Source organism: Elephas maximus, chromosome 6, assembly GCF_024166365.1.
Source record: "Elephas maximus indicus isolate mEleMax1 chromosome 6, mEleMax1 primary haplotype, whole genome shotgun sequence".
Classification (NCBI taxonomy): domain Eukaryota; kingdom Metazoa; phylum Chordata; class Mammalia; order Proboscidea; family Elephantidae; genus Elephas; species Elephas maximus.
The window spans coordinates 67,362,979-67,382,361 of NC_064824.1; the positions used below are offsets into that span (position 1 = coordinate 67,362,979).

Here is a 19,383-nt window from a genome sequence, read left to right on the forward strand (position 1 = left end):
CATAAAAGATTACAGGGAGACAATACCCATATTGTGGGTGAAGGACAATTCCCCTGGGATTTTCAAAACAGAAGGTGTTGTTCACATCCACACAGTCCTCGGCCAGCTGGCGGAGGAATCGACCGTTGAGATCAGAGACAAAGAGGCCATCCAGTTCAGCATCCAACCAATAGAGCTTCCTGAATTAGAAAATTGAGTGTTACTGATACAGCCATACTGCCAGTGAGCTGCCCATATTTAGCCACACGATTTCGTACCCAAGCTACCTTGCAATCACACAGACAGCTGTTAAAAAACACTTTCCTCAGGCAAATGAGAGTAGGAGAAACAGGAAGTTGACCTTCTTGCAATGAGGCAGCAGAAGATGCAAGAGTGTGTGCTACAATCTCAACTTTAAAGTCATGCCACATAGGGAATTCTGGGGCCACACGTCACATGAGGAGTCGGGTTTTACTTTCTTCATGAAGCATAAGGCATCCTTCCCAGTCAACAGAAAAGCACAGAGGAGCAGGGAAGCTGAAGCAACACGGTCATGAACTACAAGTTTAAATGGTGGAGTAGAGGAAACAGACTTATCTAAGTACACCACTGGAAACTGCCCAGCATAGCACCTGGCAGAATGCTTCAATGAACCATCCCTCAGTGTCCTCTCCAGTTAACTGAATGGCCAGCAACAGCAAAGCTCTTTAGGTCCTTATGATGTTTTTCCCCATATAAATGACACCATAAACTCTTAAAAATCACTATATTTTAGGCTCTGTGGTATCCCGTTTGAGCATTAGGTACATGACAGAAAAATATATATATATGCGAAAGTATTCATTGCATTCACGTAATGCCCCAAGTTTAAAAGATCAATTCCATATTAAGGTGCAAAGAAAACGTTTTCTTACCTGGTAACCCAGTCTACAGCCAAACCTTCTACAGCTGGTAGACCATGACTTATGACTGTCTCTCGATTTGTCGCATTCAGAAACATTCTCTCAATGACTTTCCTCTCTGTATCAGCCCAGTACAATCTGTTTTCTACTCGGTCAAAATCAAATGCCACAGCATTGCCTAGTCCTTGCAAAATGATAGAGTAATATTCGCCATCTATAGCTAGCTTTCTCAAATAGTAACGGTTGCTAAAAATGAGATAAGGTGTGATATTGCTGTTCTGGCGGCAGCTCTTTCCATCTGGCTCACGAATATAGCCTCTGGCACATTTACAGATGTAGGAGCCCATTGTGTTCTCACACTTCTGGCTACAGACAGAGGGCATCTCCTTGCATTCGTCAATATCATCACAAGTCCGCTTGTCAGACATAAGCTTGTAACCAGGACGACAAGAACAATAGAAACTGGTTTGGGTGTCTGTGCAGTTCTGATCGCAGCCACTGATGGAAGGGTCATTGCACTCATTAATGCCTGTAGGTAAAAGACAGTTATCAAAGGATCTAAAATGACCACCTAATTGATGGATTAGTCCAAAAATGTTTGTATAGCTACCTTACATACCAAGGAGTCCTGGTCTTCCGATTCACAAGCAATAGTAATTTTCTAGCAATTTTTTACTTAAGAGGATGGACTGGGAAGTCCCAGTTAAGTCATAAAGGGTTAAGTAACCACATTCAGCTTCCCCCTTTTCCTCTTCCCAAATCTTCTGTTATACTCACCACATCCTTTCTCATCACTGTTGTCAGTACAGTCATCTAGGTGGTTGCAGATTTTCCCCATCTCAATGCAGTTCCCATTATCACACTTGAACTCATGAGGGGGGCACGTAGGTTCTGAAGTCTGGCACAAGTGCTCCAGCTCATCAGAGTCATCTCCACAGTCATTGTCCCCATCACAGGTGTAGGCCTTTGGAATGCAGAGCGCGTTCTGACAGGTAAACTCATAATCACGGCAAGGCAGGTACGTGCAGTTCCTTTCATCACTGTAGTCACCACAGTCATTGCGCAGGTCACACCTGTGTAAGGAGACCCGACACCATGCTCGGAGAGGCTGACCCACCTGGGGCTTTGTTTCTTCCTCCTCTGTCTATCTGGATATCAGCTCAATGACATAATCACCACCTCCCTCGGTTTTCTTTCCCTCAGAATCTTCTTCCACCCACCAATCTCCAGCTGTAGAAGAATCCTTTATTTGGTATTCCACGTAACTCCTCCAGGTGCTATCTGCTACCATTGGAAATTTGACTCTAGGCCTATTAAATATAATTGCATTCATTTTCCCCAGGTAGTATATAAATTAAATACAACTTTTATAATCTTAGTATTTATTAGATCTCTTCATCAGATGATGAGATAGCTTATGGTCACAGGCAATATCCTGGGTAGCCATAGAACACAAGCGCCCATGCCCAACTGGGAACTCATAGGTGAGTCCTCTAAAAACACTTATCTTCAAATTGGGTAATCAGCAGTCCTACTCCTTTTATCTTTCATTTTAATACTCTCACCACCCATCATGAGATGTAAGTTGCTATGATGATGGAAAGGAGGACAAACTAGTAGAAAAGTATGGAATATTGACAAATGATCAAGGCATCTTGGGACCTAACATTCCCAGGCTCTACAAGGACAATAAAGTTTTCTCAAATTCTATAAGTCACACTGGACTTTCTTCTCTATATTATCACAAGATACCATGAAAGTTGGATAAAAATGAGCAAAACTAATGTTTGACAAATTCATAAAACAATTAACCATAGAGACATAGGAGATTGAGGCAGAGCTTTAAGACATTAAAGGCATCAAAAAATGTAGCCAACTTTACAACTGACCTAACACAAAATCTACTAACCAGCACTGCCATCTACAAACCCAGGGCACTGTCAATGTTATTTATACCAATGTGTGTGCATGTAACTGTGAAGAAAGCTATTAAAGCTCATTTGGTCTCCTGGGAGCTATTTAACTCATTTCCAAACAGTTTATGACACCAGTGTTTTCCTTTCGCTAGTTTAGATCCCACCCAAGAAGAAGAAAAAGGTCAGTTAGGCAAGCAATCACCATGTTTTTATACAGATATGCACATCAGTATTCCAGTGAGCTGCTCACAGGTTCTTCAGTACAATCAGTAATAAGCCAAGACAAAAAATCAACAGGAAAAATGATCCTCTATACCACTTTACCAAAAAGGAGAACACATGTTCTGCCAAGCAAGCAACAGGATTCACACTAACAAAGAGAGAGGAAAGAAAAATATTCTTTGTACCCGTGCCTCTACTCAAAGTGTAAAGCCACGAGGGTTACCTGCTTCAAGAAAGCATTTTCTTATACCAACCCTGCTTCACTCATCTCCTTCCCCCCCAACCCCCCAGCCACATTATACCTTTCATGGCTGTGGGCACTTTTGCTTTCATGGGCCCTTTCTCCATAAAAAAAAAAAAAAATTTTTTAATTCTATTTTACAACTACTTGGTATAACGGTAAATATATTAACATCATGTATTAAAAGGCTTTTTTTTTTTCCTTCCGTTCTTAGTTTTCTTCTGATTTTAAAAGAAATTCAAACCTTCCCATAGGCCACTAAAGTATTGTGGGCCCTAGGCACTGCATCTACTCTGCCAAATAAGTAAGTCAGTCCTGCCCCCACAGACATTTGAGGTTTGCCGGGGCAATTTTTAATCCCCAATTCACCTGTACGAGTTCCATATGCAGAGGCCATTATTACAGGCAAATTCATTTCCAGAGCAAGACCTCCTGGTGCAATTGTGAAGTTCATCATAGGCATCACTGCAATCTGCATCGCCATCGCACACCCAAGCTTGGGGAATGCACCTCCTGGAGGGAGGCACGCTATTTACACAGAAAAACTCATAACTTGCGCAGGTATGGTTCTCTGAAACCAAAGCACAGAAGAAGCAAAAATCACAGGAGAGTATATTTACTCTGCACCATTTTTCTCTTGCTTTAGGGTACGCTCATGAATTGAATTGTGTCCCCCAAAAATATACGTCAACTTGGCTAGGCCATGATTCCCAGTATTGTGTGATTGTCTACCATTTTGTCATCTGGCCTGATTTTCCTGTTATAAATCCTAACTCTAGGATGTTAATGAGATGGGATTAGTGGCAGTTATATTAATGAGGCAGGACTCAATCTACAAGATTAGATTGTGTCTTCAGCCAATCTCTTTTGAAATATAAAAGAGAGAAGGGAGCAGAGAAAAATGGTGACCTCTTACCACCAAGAAACAAGAGCCAGAATAGAGTGTCCTTTGGACCCCAGGTCCCTGTGCTGTGAAGCTCCTAGCCAAGGGGAAGACTGATGACAAGGACCTTAACCCCAGAGCCAACCGAGGTAGAAAACCTTCCCCTGGAGCTGGCACCCTGAATTCGAACTTCTAGCCTCCTAGACTGTAAGAGAATAAACTTCTGTTTGATAAGACCATCCATTTGTGGTATTTCTGTTCTAGCAGCACTGGATGAATAAGACAGATACTCAACTTCTGAGTGATAAAAGGAAACAGGAAGAAAACAAGTAGATCACTTTGCATCGGTTAATTACAGATCATAATAAAAATAACTCCAAAAATTCCATTTTAATTTTTCCATTAAGTTTTCCATAAAATTTCTCCCTTAAGGCTTAAGAAACTAGACACCAAGTGTAATCACACAAGTATCATGTGGATAGGTATTTTTATTCTAATTCTATAAATGAGAAAATTGAAGCTCAATACGGTTAACTAGAAAAAGAGCGAGCCAGGGCTTCAAATGATTTTTTTTTCCTCCAAATATAGTGCTTTTTCGACTATATTACAGCTACCACCTCATACAGAATTAGGGTAGATGGAGAGACATATGTCAACAGTTTTTTTAAAGCGTTTAAGTGAACATTCTGTCAATGTGCACTCAATTAAAGAGCAACCTGACTTACTGTGTTCCCCTGTAACGTGACTCTGTAGAGGAGTTAATTGGCTTCACCTACCACAGTTATGCCTTTCATCCTCATCACTCATGTCCCCGCAGTCATTATCACCATCACAGATCCAGTTACTTGAGATGCACCTCCCATCATCACACATGAACTGCTCACTTGAGCACGTTCGCACATGGTGCTCTGCAAAGAGATTAAAAAAAAAAAAAAACACTCGCATTGAAAAATGCTGTTTACAGTTCAGAACCTTGGGAGAGGACTGTTATGGCATGGGTTGTCTAGGAAACTTGTACAGCATTATCTAGTTGTATACACCTATGCTAGGTCCTCCAAGGAGACCCATTCAGGTGACGGATGGTTTGAGGTTAAAGTAGTCCATTGACAGTGCAAAGCCCTAAATATCTGTGCTGAGGGAGATAAGATTTGCTATTCCCTTGCAGATATGGTAGATAAATATCAGTATTTTCCAAAGGGGGTATAAATTACCTACACCTTCACTTGTTTCTATTTTTAAATATATTTTTCAACCAAAATCATTCTTTTTAGTGCAAATCACCACCCCCTGGCAGTCCCCATCCCCATTTCCTGTCTCTTTTTCCTTTCCTCTGTAGTGCTTATCACCTTTCAGCATATTATACAATTTACTTGTTTGTCGTGTTTGTTATTATTTCCTTTACAGATCCTCAAAGCTCCACGTGCATTTTTCTTTCTACAAAACATTCAGTAATGAGAAAAAAAGAACTTAGCAAATAGCACCAAACTATTAACCACAACAGAACAGAAAGCATTCTGAATTCACCTGTAACTCTGCTAATGGTCCTGAGGAAACATTCCAAATGTAAAAAGTTTTATATAGGTTAGTAATTAACTGCAGCAGTATTTACAATAGATGAAAAAATGCTTTATAATATAAGTATGAAGGCTATAAATCAGGCATCAACAAACCTTTTATTAACCAGGTGGTAAATATTTTAGGCTTGCAGGCCATATGGTTGCTATTGTACTTGACTCTTACTGTAGCACAAAAGCAGCCACAGACAATATGTGGCTGTTTTCTAATTATAAAAGCAGGTGGCTGGGGCACAGCCATAGTTTGCTCACCTCTATATGGCAATAGGATTTAATAGTAGATAAACTTTTTTTAAACTTCATATTTTTACAACTATGTAAAAAAAAGTGCATGTATATAGATTAGAACTTGCAATGGTAAATAGTAGCCTCCAAATACCAGCAGAAACACGATAGTGTCCAAGCGTAAGAGTGCTTGAAAAGTTAAGATGGCCATGGGACCTCACCTCATAAGCTGGCAGAGAGAAAGAACAGGAAGAGGGTATGTCCCCATACTGTGCCCCTGTCCCATGTATATGATGATTCCAATCACCACTGTATCCTCCCACAGCTTTATCGGCCAGAACTCAATCAAATTCAAAAATTCTCATTTGGACTTAACTGAAGTTAATTAAGCACTACAAACTAGTCCCTTTACTAGGTGCAACACAACATAATCTCATAGTCAATATCAAACAGCAACCTCCATGTGCCACACAGTGCCCTGTACTAACAGGTTGAACATCCACTAATGTCTGCTGAGGGGCTTCAGCACCCTAGTGGGAGCGGGAGCAGGGAGTGCCACCATTCAGCAGCCATGAGCCTGGTCTGTATTTGGAGTGGTTGGAAGAGACTGAGGCCCTTGATGCTTTTCAATCTTGCTTACTCTCTTACCACAAGAGGCAGGTTCATCAGAGCCATCACCACAATCTTGGTCTTGATCACAATACCATCGGGAAGGAATACATCGCCCACTTGTGCACCGGAACTCGCTGTCGGTGCACGTGTTAGCAGCTGGAGGAGGTGAAGATAAAACCCATGAGCAACATATAGCTTCTCCCATCAATCTTAACCATCTGCCTTTTTCTCTAAACTTCTCCCATTAATCTTAACCATCTGCCTTTTTCTCTAAACTGGAAAATAGTTGCCGAGAAAGAAAGACTGGGTATTTGTTTAAGCCTTCCATAGGAAAGGGAGTGTATTGGAGACAGAAAAGAAAGGCAATATTGCCCCAGTTTTCCAAAAGAAAAAATAAATTATATTTCTTAGAAATATGACGTATCTATTATATTTTCTGGTATAACATGTAATTTCAGAAATTCCTTTGAGATACTAATTCAGGGCAAAAGCACCAATATGACCATATCTGAGCTCACCCCACAACCTACCTTTTATCCACGTTAGACCATGTCTCTAGGGAGTTAGCAACGTTCTCCTCTTACTCATTCGTGTGCTTATGGAAGATGTGTAAATGGAAGATGCTACCTATGTCTGCACACTGACTCTTTTCTTGAGTAATGTTAGGTAGTTCTGGTCAGGTTTATCCCACAAATTGCTAAGTAGGTTGAAACCAGAATCAAGTCTTAAAATTCTTCTGGTCTACAAGGCTCCCTTGTTTTGGCCCATGATATCTGATGAAAGGTCAGCAATAACTCCAATCTATCTGGCCCTATCTGATATATGCATCCTGAAATATGTTTGCCATTCTTGGACTATAGCCTGCTCTGGTGATTAATTATTATGATGTCCTTTGGTTTTCTTAGGAGAGGGCTAGGGACCAGAGTTTAACTACATACGTCAAAACAAGGAAGGGAGGGCAATTATTAAAGTATTAAATAGGCATCTATCAATTTACACGAATAGGAACTTGTTTGATTGAACAAAAATACTAAATATGAAATAAATTTATGAAATTCAAACATACTAAGCAGATACAAAAATTCTTTCAGTTACAGTAAAACCTGCAAAAGCCAGAAGCTGTATAAGGTGAAAACCTGTCAGAGAAGGAAAATGCAAATATTTTCCACTAAAACAAGTGATAGAAAAGTAGTAAGGCTGCACCCTGTCAAAGGCAGAAAATAAGACAGTCGAATTTCAGCTCTCACAGGTTTCACTGTACTCATGGCCATCATACACCTATTAACAGTAAATAATAATGATTTAGCATGCAATGGCAAAACCTAAAGTTCCTGAAACAGAAGGCCTTCAACACTTGGAGAAATAGCTCCAGAACTGTATAAGGCTAAAACCCAAATCAAACCTGTTGCCGTCGGTCGATTCCGACTCATAGTGACCCTATAGGACAGAGTAGAACTGCCCCATAGGGTTTCCAAAGAGCACCTGGCGGATTCAAACTGCCAACGCTTTGGTTAGCAGCCGTAGCACTTAACCACTACGCCACCAGGGTTTCCTATATAAGGCAAGGTACCAAAAAACAGGTCTCTGGTAGAAATATTTGGGTTCTGGGGCATTCAGCCAGGGAACAGAGAGAAGGGGCTTCCAAGGCCCTTTCAATCACATTCTAAAGCAACTATATACTGCCTCTACTTACAAGGTCAATTTGAGACAACAAATTGAAACTAGCCCAAACACCCAGGTTATATATCTTTGTATTAGCTCAAGACATACATCCCTGGAACCAAAGAAAGAGATGCGGATCTACCTTACTCACCGCAATAAGTGGAGCTTTCATCACTCATATCTCCACAGTCATTGTCTCCATCACACAAGTAAGTGCGAGGAATGCAAATGTTTGTACTCTGACATTTTGTGTATCCAGACTGGCAAGTTCGATCAGCTTGAAAAAGATAATCAGGTAAACATTTGGAACACAGCCACCAAATACATATTATATATAATGTTCATGCTAACAGATCTATCACAGAACTCAAACCACCAGAAGGGAGGCATTTTCAAGTTATCAGCGAGGTATGATTCATGAATCATTCTATAGTAAAAAGAGATATTTCCAGATGATACTGGTTGGGGGAGGAGGGCTGTTTTCAGTATTTAATAGCATCAACAAGAGTCCCAACTGTTAGTTAAATAAACTATGGTATCTTCACACAATAGAGTACCATGTAGCCATAAAAAGAATTGAAGAAGATCTTTATATACTCATAAGGAATGATCTCCAGGATTTAGTGCTAATAGTAAGAAAGCAAGATATAAAACAGCAGGCTATTTTTTGTCTAAGAAAAAAGACGGATGTTAATATGTGTGTAACCATGTATATTTTACATAAAAGAAACAAAAAGAAAGTGGTTCTTAGAATTTAGAAATAGTAACAAATGAATATCATTTGTTATCACTGTATATCAAGTTGATAGCAAAACCATACAGAGAAGAAAATGGTTTTAAAGTGAATTTAAAACCAGTATTTTGATTGTCTATTCCTAGCAGGACATAATCTAAGGACAAAAAGGATCTAAAATGGTAAATTGGGTTTAGCAGTTTTATTGTGAGTAGTAATATTTTCATGATCATTTGGGGATGATTATTACAGAATAAAGAAAATAAGTAATTATGTTAACATCATTAGGAATCAAGATTCTAAGAGGAGACATGATTACAAAATCTAAAAAGTTAAGAAAAAAAATATGTTCTCTTAAATGGGAAATACCAATATAAATTTTATTTTTTTTTTCCATAAAAACTGTATTTCTTCGCTCTGTCCACTGAAAACGCCTAGAACCAATGAAAACCAAATACGAACTGGCACCATGACACTGTGGTGATTTCTAAATACCACAAATGGAAATAGTACTCCAGGTCTGGGATAGGAAACAGGCAAAACAAACCTGAGCAATAGTCTGTGGATGTGGCCTCAACTCAAAAGAACACAGGAACCAACTTGAAAGGGCTCCCACTAGCCTAAGATAGGACAACTGACCACCAAAAACAATAAACGACTACACGGTATTAAAAATAAATTATGTAAAACTCAACAAATGAGATCTATATAATATAAAAAAAAGTTGATAAGGGAAACTTCTTTCTTACAGAGCTTCAGCTAATAAATGTGGAGGAAATAACAGAATTTAAAAATCCCCGTTTGTAACCCTTAAAGAAATAACAATCATTCATGGATGCTTAAACCATTGGGTGAAAGGTTGATGGGAGCTTCATAAGGGAGGGTTCAGGCTGACAACACCTGAATCCACCGGTTGATTCCCCACCCCCCCACCCCGTTGATTTTATCATCACTTAAAAGTGGGACAAGCAGGGCTTATGTGTTTTATTAAATGATAGAACAAGAAATACATAGCTCTGCCTAGGAAGTATTGTTGACCAACAAATTGAACCTAATAAATCAAACCTCTAGGTCTAATTTCTAGTTAATAGGAAATGAGTGGCTCAATTTTGGTTTGATTTGTAATTAGCCAAAAATCCAGAAAATAGGATACTCCACAGGACAAATAACCCAGTTTTACTAGGAGATCAATGGCAAAAAGGGGTGGAAGAGTCATAACAGCCAAAATCAATGTGCAACTCTTGTCTGAATCATAATTGAAAGTGAGCAAAAATTTGAATATGGACTGAATACTTAAGAATATTAAGTAAATATTGCTGGTTTTTGCTAAGAATTATAATGTCATGGTAGTCATATTTTTTAAAATCTCAGTGATATGCACATCTGTGAGTTGCTCTAAAACACTTAACAAAAAAACTCAGTTAAAAAAAGCTGTGAGGACATAGATTTGCCTTTTGTTGATAACTGTTGAAGGTGGCCAACGGGTACATTATACTATTCTTTCTACTTTTGTGTATGTTTGAAATTTCCCATAAGAAAAAGTTTCTTAAAAAGCAAACCAAAATAAATATTGCATATAAGTCTATCTACAAAAACAGTGGCGCATACCCAAAATGAAAATATCATACTTGATCTTACACTCCGTTCTTTTATTTCCTGCAAGGCTAAAGTGCAAATATCAGAATGTTTAGAAAATTCAATTAACTAAAAAGCTATTCACCAGAAAAACTAAAGAGACAAATTATCTCGCTTTTTACATAGTTTTTGGTACAACAAACATTATACATTACATATATATAATTATGTAAAGATACATATAATAATTTTTGTTAGAAGCTATTGGTAAAGCTTTAGAACAATCAAAAATTTTGTCAAGTGAATTTTTAATCTGGCAGATAGAGAAACAAAGGATAAAATACTCAACGTTAATATTCAGTGGTTGTATGCATCCAATTAGATCATTTCCCATGATCTAACACTTCAGACCCCAAAGCACAGTAAGTATTTAAGATGAACTTACGGCAATTTCTCTCATCTGAAGTGCCATTATCTTGGCAGTTGTTTATACCATTGCAGACATACTCAAGAGATATGCACCTTCCATTATTGCAAGCAAATTCTGTGCTGGTGTTACAGGGCCTGAACAGGCACCCTGTTTCATCACTGTTGTCACCACAGTCATTGTAGTGATCACAGCGGTAACGGTATTGGACACACCGCCCATTGGCACAGGTGAAGGCTGTCCATGGGCAGGTGTGAAAAGCTAAGAAACAAACATTAAAGAAAGCCCTTGATTAAACCATCATCCTAATTTCTAAAATTAAACCATCATCCTAATTTCTAAAATGATACAATCAAATCAGATAGAGTTTAACTTTCAAGGCAAAAACAACTATAAAACGGGCTGCATGCAAAGTGAGATAACATATTAATTTTTTAAGCTAGTCATTTATAATTTAATATCTTGCACACTTTTTATAAGCTAATGAAGTATTTAAGCAAATGTCAATGTCATTCCATTTCTCTATAATCTCAACTTGAAAGTTTATGTCAGATATCATTCTTGAGTACTGCTCTCTTTTAAAAAATTAACTATGAGACCAAATGGTCAAGTTACTCTAAAGCATGGATTAGGAGGATGGAGGGCAGTGAGAAGAAGTTAATGGGAATGGAGCAACCAATGTCACAGAGAAGAATGCAACCAGTGTCACTGAACAGTATGTGTAGAAATTGTTGAACAGGAACGTGTCTTGCTGTGTATACTTTCACTAAAATATGACTAAATATTAAAAAAGAAAAAAAAACATTTTTATCTCAATCACAGGAAAGAATGCAAACAGAGTTTATTTGGGGAAAATAAAAACTCCCAGGCCCTATATGGTCTGCTAGAAAAGGTAACTCACTTCTGAACTTCCTGAGAAAGTCCACCGTATTAAATTGCGGATTGGGAGTGATTTCAATGAAATTATTGGATTAATGGCCCTTCTCCTATCACCTGTTGAAACCCTGAGTCCTGTGCTAAGTCATGCTCAGCATGCACCAGGCACCATGTAAGTGTTTTTTTATATACTGTTTCTCCCACTCTCACAAGAACCCTCACAATTTTCTCTTATTCCTCACAACTCACCACAGACACTTTCCACCTCATCACTGCTGTCACCACACTCGGGGTCATTGTCACATTTCCACTCCTCCGGGATGCAGTGCCCATTGAGGCAGGTGAACTCGTTGACACCACACCGGGTACCATTGTCCACAATGCAGTGCTTGTTGTTGTTGGCCAGATACCAACGGCCCTCAGCTGGACACTGGCACTCAGCACCATTTGGACCTGAAGAAAGGCAGGGCCAGAAGAGTCAAAAGATTTGTGTGGCAACCATTCCTATTTTCTCCACCTCAATAGCACTCCCAACAGCTCCTACATTAAATGCTGTACAAGAAAAGCTGCAGAAACTCTGCCCAACCCTTTCCCATCAAGAACAACCACCCAATTTCTAACAAATGTGGATAAATCACCACTTGCCACTCATCTACATCAAAACAATAGCAATGATTCTTCTTTCTCAGCAAAATTTGCAAAGTAACGGGTATCAAAAGGAACATCTTCCTATGAGTTTATTATTCTCGATCAAACACACTATGAAATGTATGAAGTATCTAATTTCATACCCTAAAATATCACCAGAAACAAAATCTATACATCAGATCTCCTAAGTGGAAGGTAAGTCATGAACTGCAGCACCCCAAAGCCATTATCTTGCTTTCACCTCTATCAAGGTTGAATTTAAAATGTTCTCTTAAGGAAGAAGGAGACCCAGGAATTGTGTAATTGGCTCCATGAGCTACTGCCTCCCCTTCATTATGAGAACTGGATGGTAACCAGCTACCATTACTGAATGCTTTGATCAAGGGTGCAATAGGTGGATTCTGATTTGCAAAGGCAGGGGATGAGGAAGAAGATGTAGAACACATTCTTATGGAATCCAGATTTCCTGGACTCATTGAGACAGGGGAATGATGATACAACATGAAGAACATAACCAATATCAGAGAAGAATATATGTAGCAACTGTTCAATGAGTGTATTATCTGGCTATGTATATTTTCCCAAAAAGAGGACTCCATGTAAGATAGAAATGAAAACTGCCTAGATCATCCTCTCAAAATACAAAGCCAAAATCTATTATACAGATTATCCTGAAATCAAGGAGTACATTTTTTTTTGTTTTGTTTTGTTTTTTAAATTCTGTTAGAGCCAAATAGTCCCTCAGTCTTCCCTACCAGTTATCATCATTATTACTCTTCGTGTTTCTATCTTCATGTGAAATGACTCACCTGGCGCACAGATATGGCTGCAGCCCCCATTAAACTGACTGCAAGGATTGCTACATTGACTTTGCTCGCTCTTCCCAGAAATGCGAATACCCATAGGACGAGTGGGCAAATTGGTGATCATTACAATCTGCCCTGACCCATCATATTTGTTAGCTCGGTAAACTGACTTTGTGTACCAGTCAGTCCAGTAAATATACTGGCCGTAGAGAGTCATGGCAAAAGGATGTAAGGTTGTGCTGACAATGACTTCACGGTCCATGCCTGTTAGAGAGCTGCGTTCAATCCGCTGCCTAAAATGAAGTAAAAAAAAAAAAAATGCTGAAATTTAGAGAGTACGTTTCCCAAGTAGCAGCCCAATAGCTAGGCCCAACCACTGCTACAAGGCCAAAATAAGGAACATGAGCAAGAAAGGGTTCCTGACCTGTAGGCACCAACTATAATAAACTATTCCATTAGGGTGATCGGAATTTGAGCAATTTAGGGGGTTCTTAGAGAACTTACGTATAAAATTATAGTAGCTTGCTAGAGAAGAAAGGGTCTATTTGAGAAGTTGATCAAAAGCCAAAACTAAAGAAAAACATTTTTAAAAGACACTGAATGCTAAAGCCAGCCTGCATTTAAAAATCATTCATGTTTTCATAGCAGTTGCATGGGTAATTACCAATTTAATTATATTTGTAATTAAACTTGAAATTAACTCATCTAGTAAAGCCTCTTTAGATATCTTTCAATTAATAACTATTCAATCTCATGACAGAGATAAATTTTCACAGGTATATTCATCAAGCTAGAATCTAATACAGTTCCTAAAAGTGTGATTCTACATTTTAACCATTCTATTTTGGTTTTATTTGGCATATTATAGTTTCATCACACTACACAAAGCCTTCTTTGGAAGTGGGGGAAAGAACTCTTCTTTATCAACCCCATATGGGTAACACATACAGGCTGGCATCTGCCCAGTAGAGAAGCTCTTCCTCATAGTCCAGAGTGAGCCCATTGGGCCAGACCAGGCTGCTGTTCACAATGGATACCCGGAAGTTTCCTCCCAGTGTGGCTCTCTCAATTTTGGCATTAGTACTCCAGTCAGTCCAGTACATGTACCTAGTCATAAAAAGGAGTCATAATTAATTTAATACAATGAACCCCATTTAAAAAAAAAAAAAAGGCAGCATTCTTTAACTGCAAATTGCCTTTAATATGGCAAAAGAAACCCTACTCCATTCCCAACTGTAATTTGCTCAATAAGGATTTACTGAGTCAGGGCTCTGATTCTCTACTATGCTGCCAATCTTTCTAGTGTCAAAAGGAGATGTGCACCGCATCCTCCTGCCCAGAGGAAATCACTCGATACTCTTTAATTCTTGAATACAGCCATAGTGTCATAAGCTCATAAAATGTTGGCTGTCTGTGAGCATAACATAATTTCAGGCTCCATTCTCCCAAAAATAGGCAAGGACAGGAATATGATTAAGAGGATTATGGCATACCCTCGGCAAGGATCTAACACAACTGCTCTTGGTCTTAAAACTCGGGCTATCACAGTGCGATTAGACCCATCGACGGCCATAGAATTAATTGTCTGGTTGATGTAGTCACTGTAATAAATTCTGTTATTGATCCAGTCAAAGGCAATGCCATCAGCAGATCCTATATCTGAATACACAAGCACACACAAAGGCATTAGAGTCTCAGTATGCATTTTAGAGCCACTCAGCTCATCCACATGTGTTGGACAGATTGTGTCAAAATTAGCTGCATTTGGAACGCACTTACCTGAAGCAATGACTGTTGAACTGTCCCCTGAGTACAGGTTGACGTAGGAAATCTGGCCATGTCCAGAGTCTGAATTTTGTGTGAAGTAGATTCTATTATTTAAGCTGTCATAGTCCAGGGCCACAGCAGTACGTTCCACATTTATTGTACGGAAAGGTGGGCTATGGTTTTCAGGGTCCAATTGCAAGCTTCTTAATGAATTTTCCAAGGCAAAGATGAGAACATTTTCTGTTGAAAGGGCACAGCTCTTTCCATCACTTTCCACAGTCCCAAAGGCACAGCCACATTTTGGAGTCTGCAATCCAGGCAGAGCAAAGCAGAAATGGGAGCACCCCCCATTATTTTCCATGCAAGGGTTGTTATTGACCTCTGCTGGTGACCGGGGCTGGACCTGCTGATCAAACATGGCCACATCTCTTAGCCAACTGAGATTGTCCCTTATCACTGTTGGTGGCTCTGTGTTCCCCGGTTCTTTGCTAGCTTGAAGGATTTTTTTCAAATTCCTATCTACCCATATGATAGAATTTCCAAAAACAGTGATACCATAAGGAGTTGGGTAACGACCACCAACACGAATCACTTCAGATTCACCACTAATAATATGGGTCCTCGTGATCATATCTAAAGAATCATCAACCCAATAAATATAGCTATTGTAATGGTCCACTGCCAAGCCCCGTGGTGTGATAATGCCTTCTGATACAAGCACAGTTCGATTGGTACAGTCCAGAAAGGCACGTTCAATCTTTGGCTTCTGCCCATAGTCGGCCCAGAAGAGGTATCTGTTCTTGGGGTCTACGACAATAGCCCTGGGCATATCCACCGTGGCTTTAAGGAGAATGCGCCGGTAGGTAGTATTGATCCGCAGAACTTCTATCAGTGTTTCAGATTCAAAACCATTGGTAAAATAAAGATTTCCTGCAGGAAAATAAAGAACATGATGATCGATGAATATCAAGAAAAAAGGGGATAGCTTTTCAAAATCAGAACAGGCTATTTAAGAGATTTGAGTTAGTTTATGTTGTCTTTTCCAAGATTATAAATAAATGCCTCAGTGTCAACTTTAATTGCAAAAAATATTTACTCTTAGTAGCTAAAGACATGGCTTCTTCCAACTTGGAGTGCCTAACTTCAGCTTTTTAAGCAGAATTTATAGCAAACGTCATGGCCCAGTTTCTACCAAAAGTTCTATTTTCCAGAATGTCCTTCTTCTTAAAGTATCTATTATCGCAGCATAACTTCTACATTAGCATTATGAAAGAAACAAAGAGGGAGAACCAGCAACATCTCAGGCAGCTACCAATATCAAATGCTCTTCATGCTTAGTGTTGGCAATGCTTTTCATAGTCTTTCTAATTAGTGTCCATGTTTTTATTCCATGGAACTTCTAAACCAACACAAGAAAACCCCATTCCTGTTGGACATTGCAGCACAATGTAGATACTAGACAGAAAGGCCATGGTGTGCAGATAGTATTATGAACAGAGACTGCCCCCCAAGGGCAAGGAGAAAAGTTACTTTTAAGAGGTTTACAAGTAGGGAGTTCATACAAGTTACGTCAGCAACATTCTTAATCATACTACATAGGGGCAATAGGTTTACATATAACCTCCAAGCAAAAGCAGGATTCAAATGCAAAGCTGGGGTGGGGGGAAAGCCCACAAAGGAAACAGGATTTTTAATGCAACACTGTGGGGTTCTGTCTCACTGTCTTCTTATTTTATACATAAACTAGAAAGTTTATCCTAGCTACACGTGCTACAGATCTGTTTTTCTAGACAATTACTGAAGTCGTTTAAGATAAATTGAATTGTACATTTAGACTAAGCTACATGTATATGTATACTAAATTAATAATAAGGTGTTTCAGTTGACAGATTCATAACCAATTTATTATTACCATAATTAGAACTGTACAGAAAAATGTACCTAATTTCTGAATCAGAAATGTCTAAATATTTCAAAGAAAGGCACATAAAAACATAAACCATAAGACAGTGTCCATTTACCTTAAAGCAATGTTAGTTGCCAAATTCTTGTCAGCTCTGACTGACTGCCAAGCAGGAACCTGGGGTCTCCACCCGTTAACAACAGAGATGCAAACACAAAAAGCTTTTTCACTAAAATCACTGTACAGCTTACCTACCTGCCACCCAATCCACTGCAATACCCCGGACTCCATTTTGTCCTATCCCACTTGTAACAATGTTTGTAAAATCAGACCCATCTGGTTTGACTCTACGGATTGCATTCTGGGACGGCACAGAGCTGTAGAAATCACACCAATAAATAAGGCCAGAAAACACATCGACATCCACATGCAGTGCATTTCGTCCTGCAACATTGAAGAAAAGGTCATTAAACAATGCTCTAGCTGGAACTAGAATTTCTAAATGTCTGCCTTTCCTCTCAAACCTTCATTCCCAACCTCTGCTCTGACCGTTTCACCACATCCACCACTCAGATCTTGGTTTCCAAACACTATTTCCCACAATAAGGAATCTGAGCTCCTGGGTGGAAATGGCTAATTACATACAGGCTTGGGGCAGGTGGCCATGGAAGAGGCTTTCCTTGGCCTAAGCGGATTATCAATTGGAGCATCAAAAGAGCAATTAAGGTAACTGAATATAATACGCTGAATTAAAAAGATAAAAAGTTGAATGATACTAAATTTTAAGAAGATAAAGAGAGAGTAAAAGTGACCTCTCTTTATAGAGGAATATTATCTAATAAATGTAGAAGGAATGATAGCATTAGAAAACTGTCATTTTGCCAATAGCCAATTAAATAGGCATTTCAGACAAGGGTCATCAATGGCTACTAAAACTGAGTGAAAGGTGCTTTTAAAAAGGGCATAAAAATGTGTGTGCATGCATATGTATGTATACACACATGTAGACAGAGGGAGAGTGAGAGCTGAAATGTGAAATGATTATGGAATCTAGTTGGAAGAGTATAAGAATGTTCACTTACCTGTCTTACAACTTTTTGGTACAAGTTACAAGATGGTAACTTAAATACTATTTGAGATATGGAAAAACAAATAGTAGTGATGTACATGTGACTATGATAACCAAACAGGAGCATGGGTGGTTCCAGAAGCACTTTGACTCATCTCACCATATATACTTCCTACCCCCATTGCCCCTTCTTCTCTTTTCCATTTACCCTCTATTTCTGTCTTTAGTCTATGGCACACCCCTTGTGATGCTAGCTCCACTTGTGCTACGTAGACCTAGAAACCTCTTGGTTCATCTAGAAGGCAAGTTATTTCATATACGCACAGTACGCAACAATAAAATGCTGCAAAAATACAGTTACTAAGGAGAGACCAATACTTTGAACTTGTTTACTTCAGTTCATCACGTATGTATCAATCAATCAGATTGTGACCTATTACTAACCTAACTAATAATATTTCTACCCCAAATCTCTACTAACAGTGAGAAATAAGGCACAGTTCTTCTGAACTCCAGAACACTTCTTACAAACACATGTTACATTCTGTACTGCCCTAGACCTGTGGTTCTCACTCAGTGTGGTCCCTGGACCAGCCGCATTAGCCCCGCCTCAGACTACTGAATCAGAACTCTGGGGATGGAGCCCTTATCTGTGTTAACAAGCCCTTCAGGTGTTCTCAAGCACCACTCTAGATTTCAGAACCACTCAAAATCAAAACTATGTAGCAAAGCTTTTATGGCACCAATGCTTTCAATCTGACACTAGATGGAGTGAAATCATACTTATATTAGAGTTGACGTACCTGGGCCTGCCACTGGCACCATGGCCTGTGAGTGATCTGACAATTCCAAGCTAAAGCCTTCGATCACAGACAGCATCGAAACAACAATGAAAGAGTTATATTGAGAGCAGGTCCGATTATCAGGATTGAGTTTAAATCCGGTGGCACAGGCGCAGGAGAACAGCCCTCCTGGTACAGGCAGGCAAATCTGCTGACAGGCATTTATGTTGTTGCTACAGCCATTTGTGGAATCGGCAGAATCTAAATGAAATCAAAAAGACTTCATAACTTTCGGCCTTACCTACTTGCTACTCAAAAAAAAAAAAAAACACGTATAGTATCTGAGTTAATAACTTAAAAACAATCAACACTGGAAAGACCAGAGCTTATACAACCTGTTTTAATACAGTACCACAACTATTGCATAACAGAGAATGGGACAGCAATTGTTTTTCTCCTACAAATTATGCAAGAATGAGAGGGTAACACCTCTCTAATTGATCAACATGATAAACATCTGTTTGTAAAGTATATTAAATAAATATATTTAAAGCTTTTTTTTCACATTCAAGAAAAATAAA

General features: G+C 39.0%; 1 protein-coding gene across 2 annotated transcripts in view; it reads right to left on the reverse strand.

The window, feature by feature from the left end:
• The window catches only part of LRP2 (LDL receptor related protein 2), a 178,220-nt gene that overhangs the window by 46,218 nt on the left and 112,619 nt on the right, over positions 1-19,383 (reverse strand). For both annotated transcript variants that reach the window (XM_049887376.1, XM_049887375.1), the window contains exons 37-51: positions 18,824-19,063; positions 17,207-17,395; positions 15,061-15,978; positions 14,775-14,940; positions 14,230-14,388; positions 13,285-13,574; positions 12,077-12,280; positions 10,970-11,212; positions 8,368-8,493; positions 6,591-6,710; positions 4,920-5,051; positions 3,630-3,831; positions 1,659-1,954; positions 894-1,410; positions 27-179 (exon numbers count right to left, since the gene is read on the reverse strand). In XM_049887376.1, the coding sequence (XP_049743333.1) occupies positions 27-179; positions 894-1,410; positions 1,659-1,954; positions 3,630-3,831; positions 4,920-5,051; positions 6,591-6,710; positions 8,368-8,493; positions 10,970-11,212; positions 12,077-12,280; positions 13,285-13,574; positions 14,230-14,388; positions 14,775-14,940; positions 15,061-15,978; positions 17,207-17,395; positions 18,824-19,063 (3,955 nt within the window). The remainder of the gene's footprint in view (positions 1-26; positions 180-893; positions 1,411-1,658; positions 1,955-3,629; positions 3,832-4,919; positions 5,052-6,590; positions 6,711-8,367; positions 8,494-10,969; positions 11,213-12,076; positions 12,281-13,284; positions 13,575-14,229; positions 14,389-14,774; positions 14,941-15,060; positions 15,979-17,206; positions 17,396-18,823; positions 19,064-19,383) is intronic.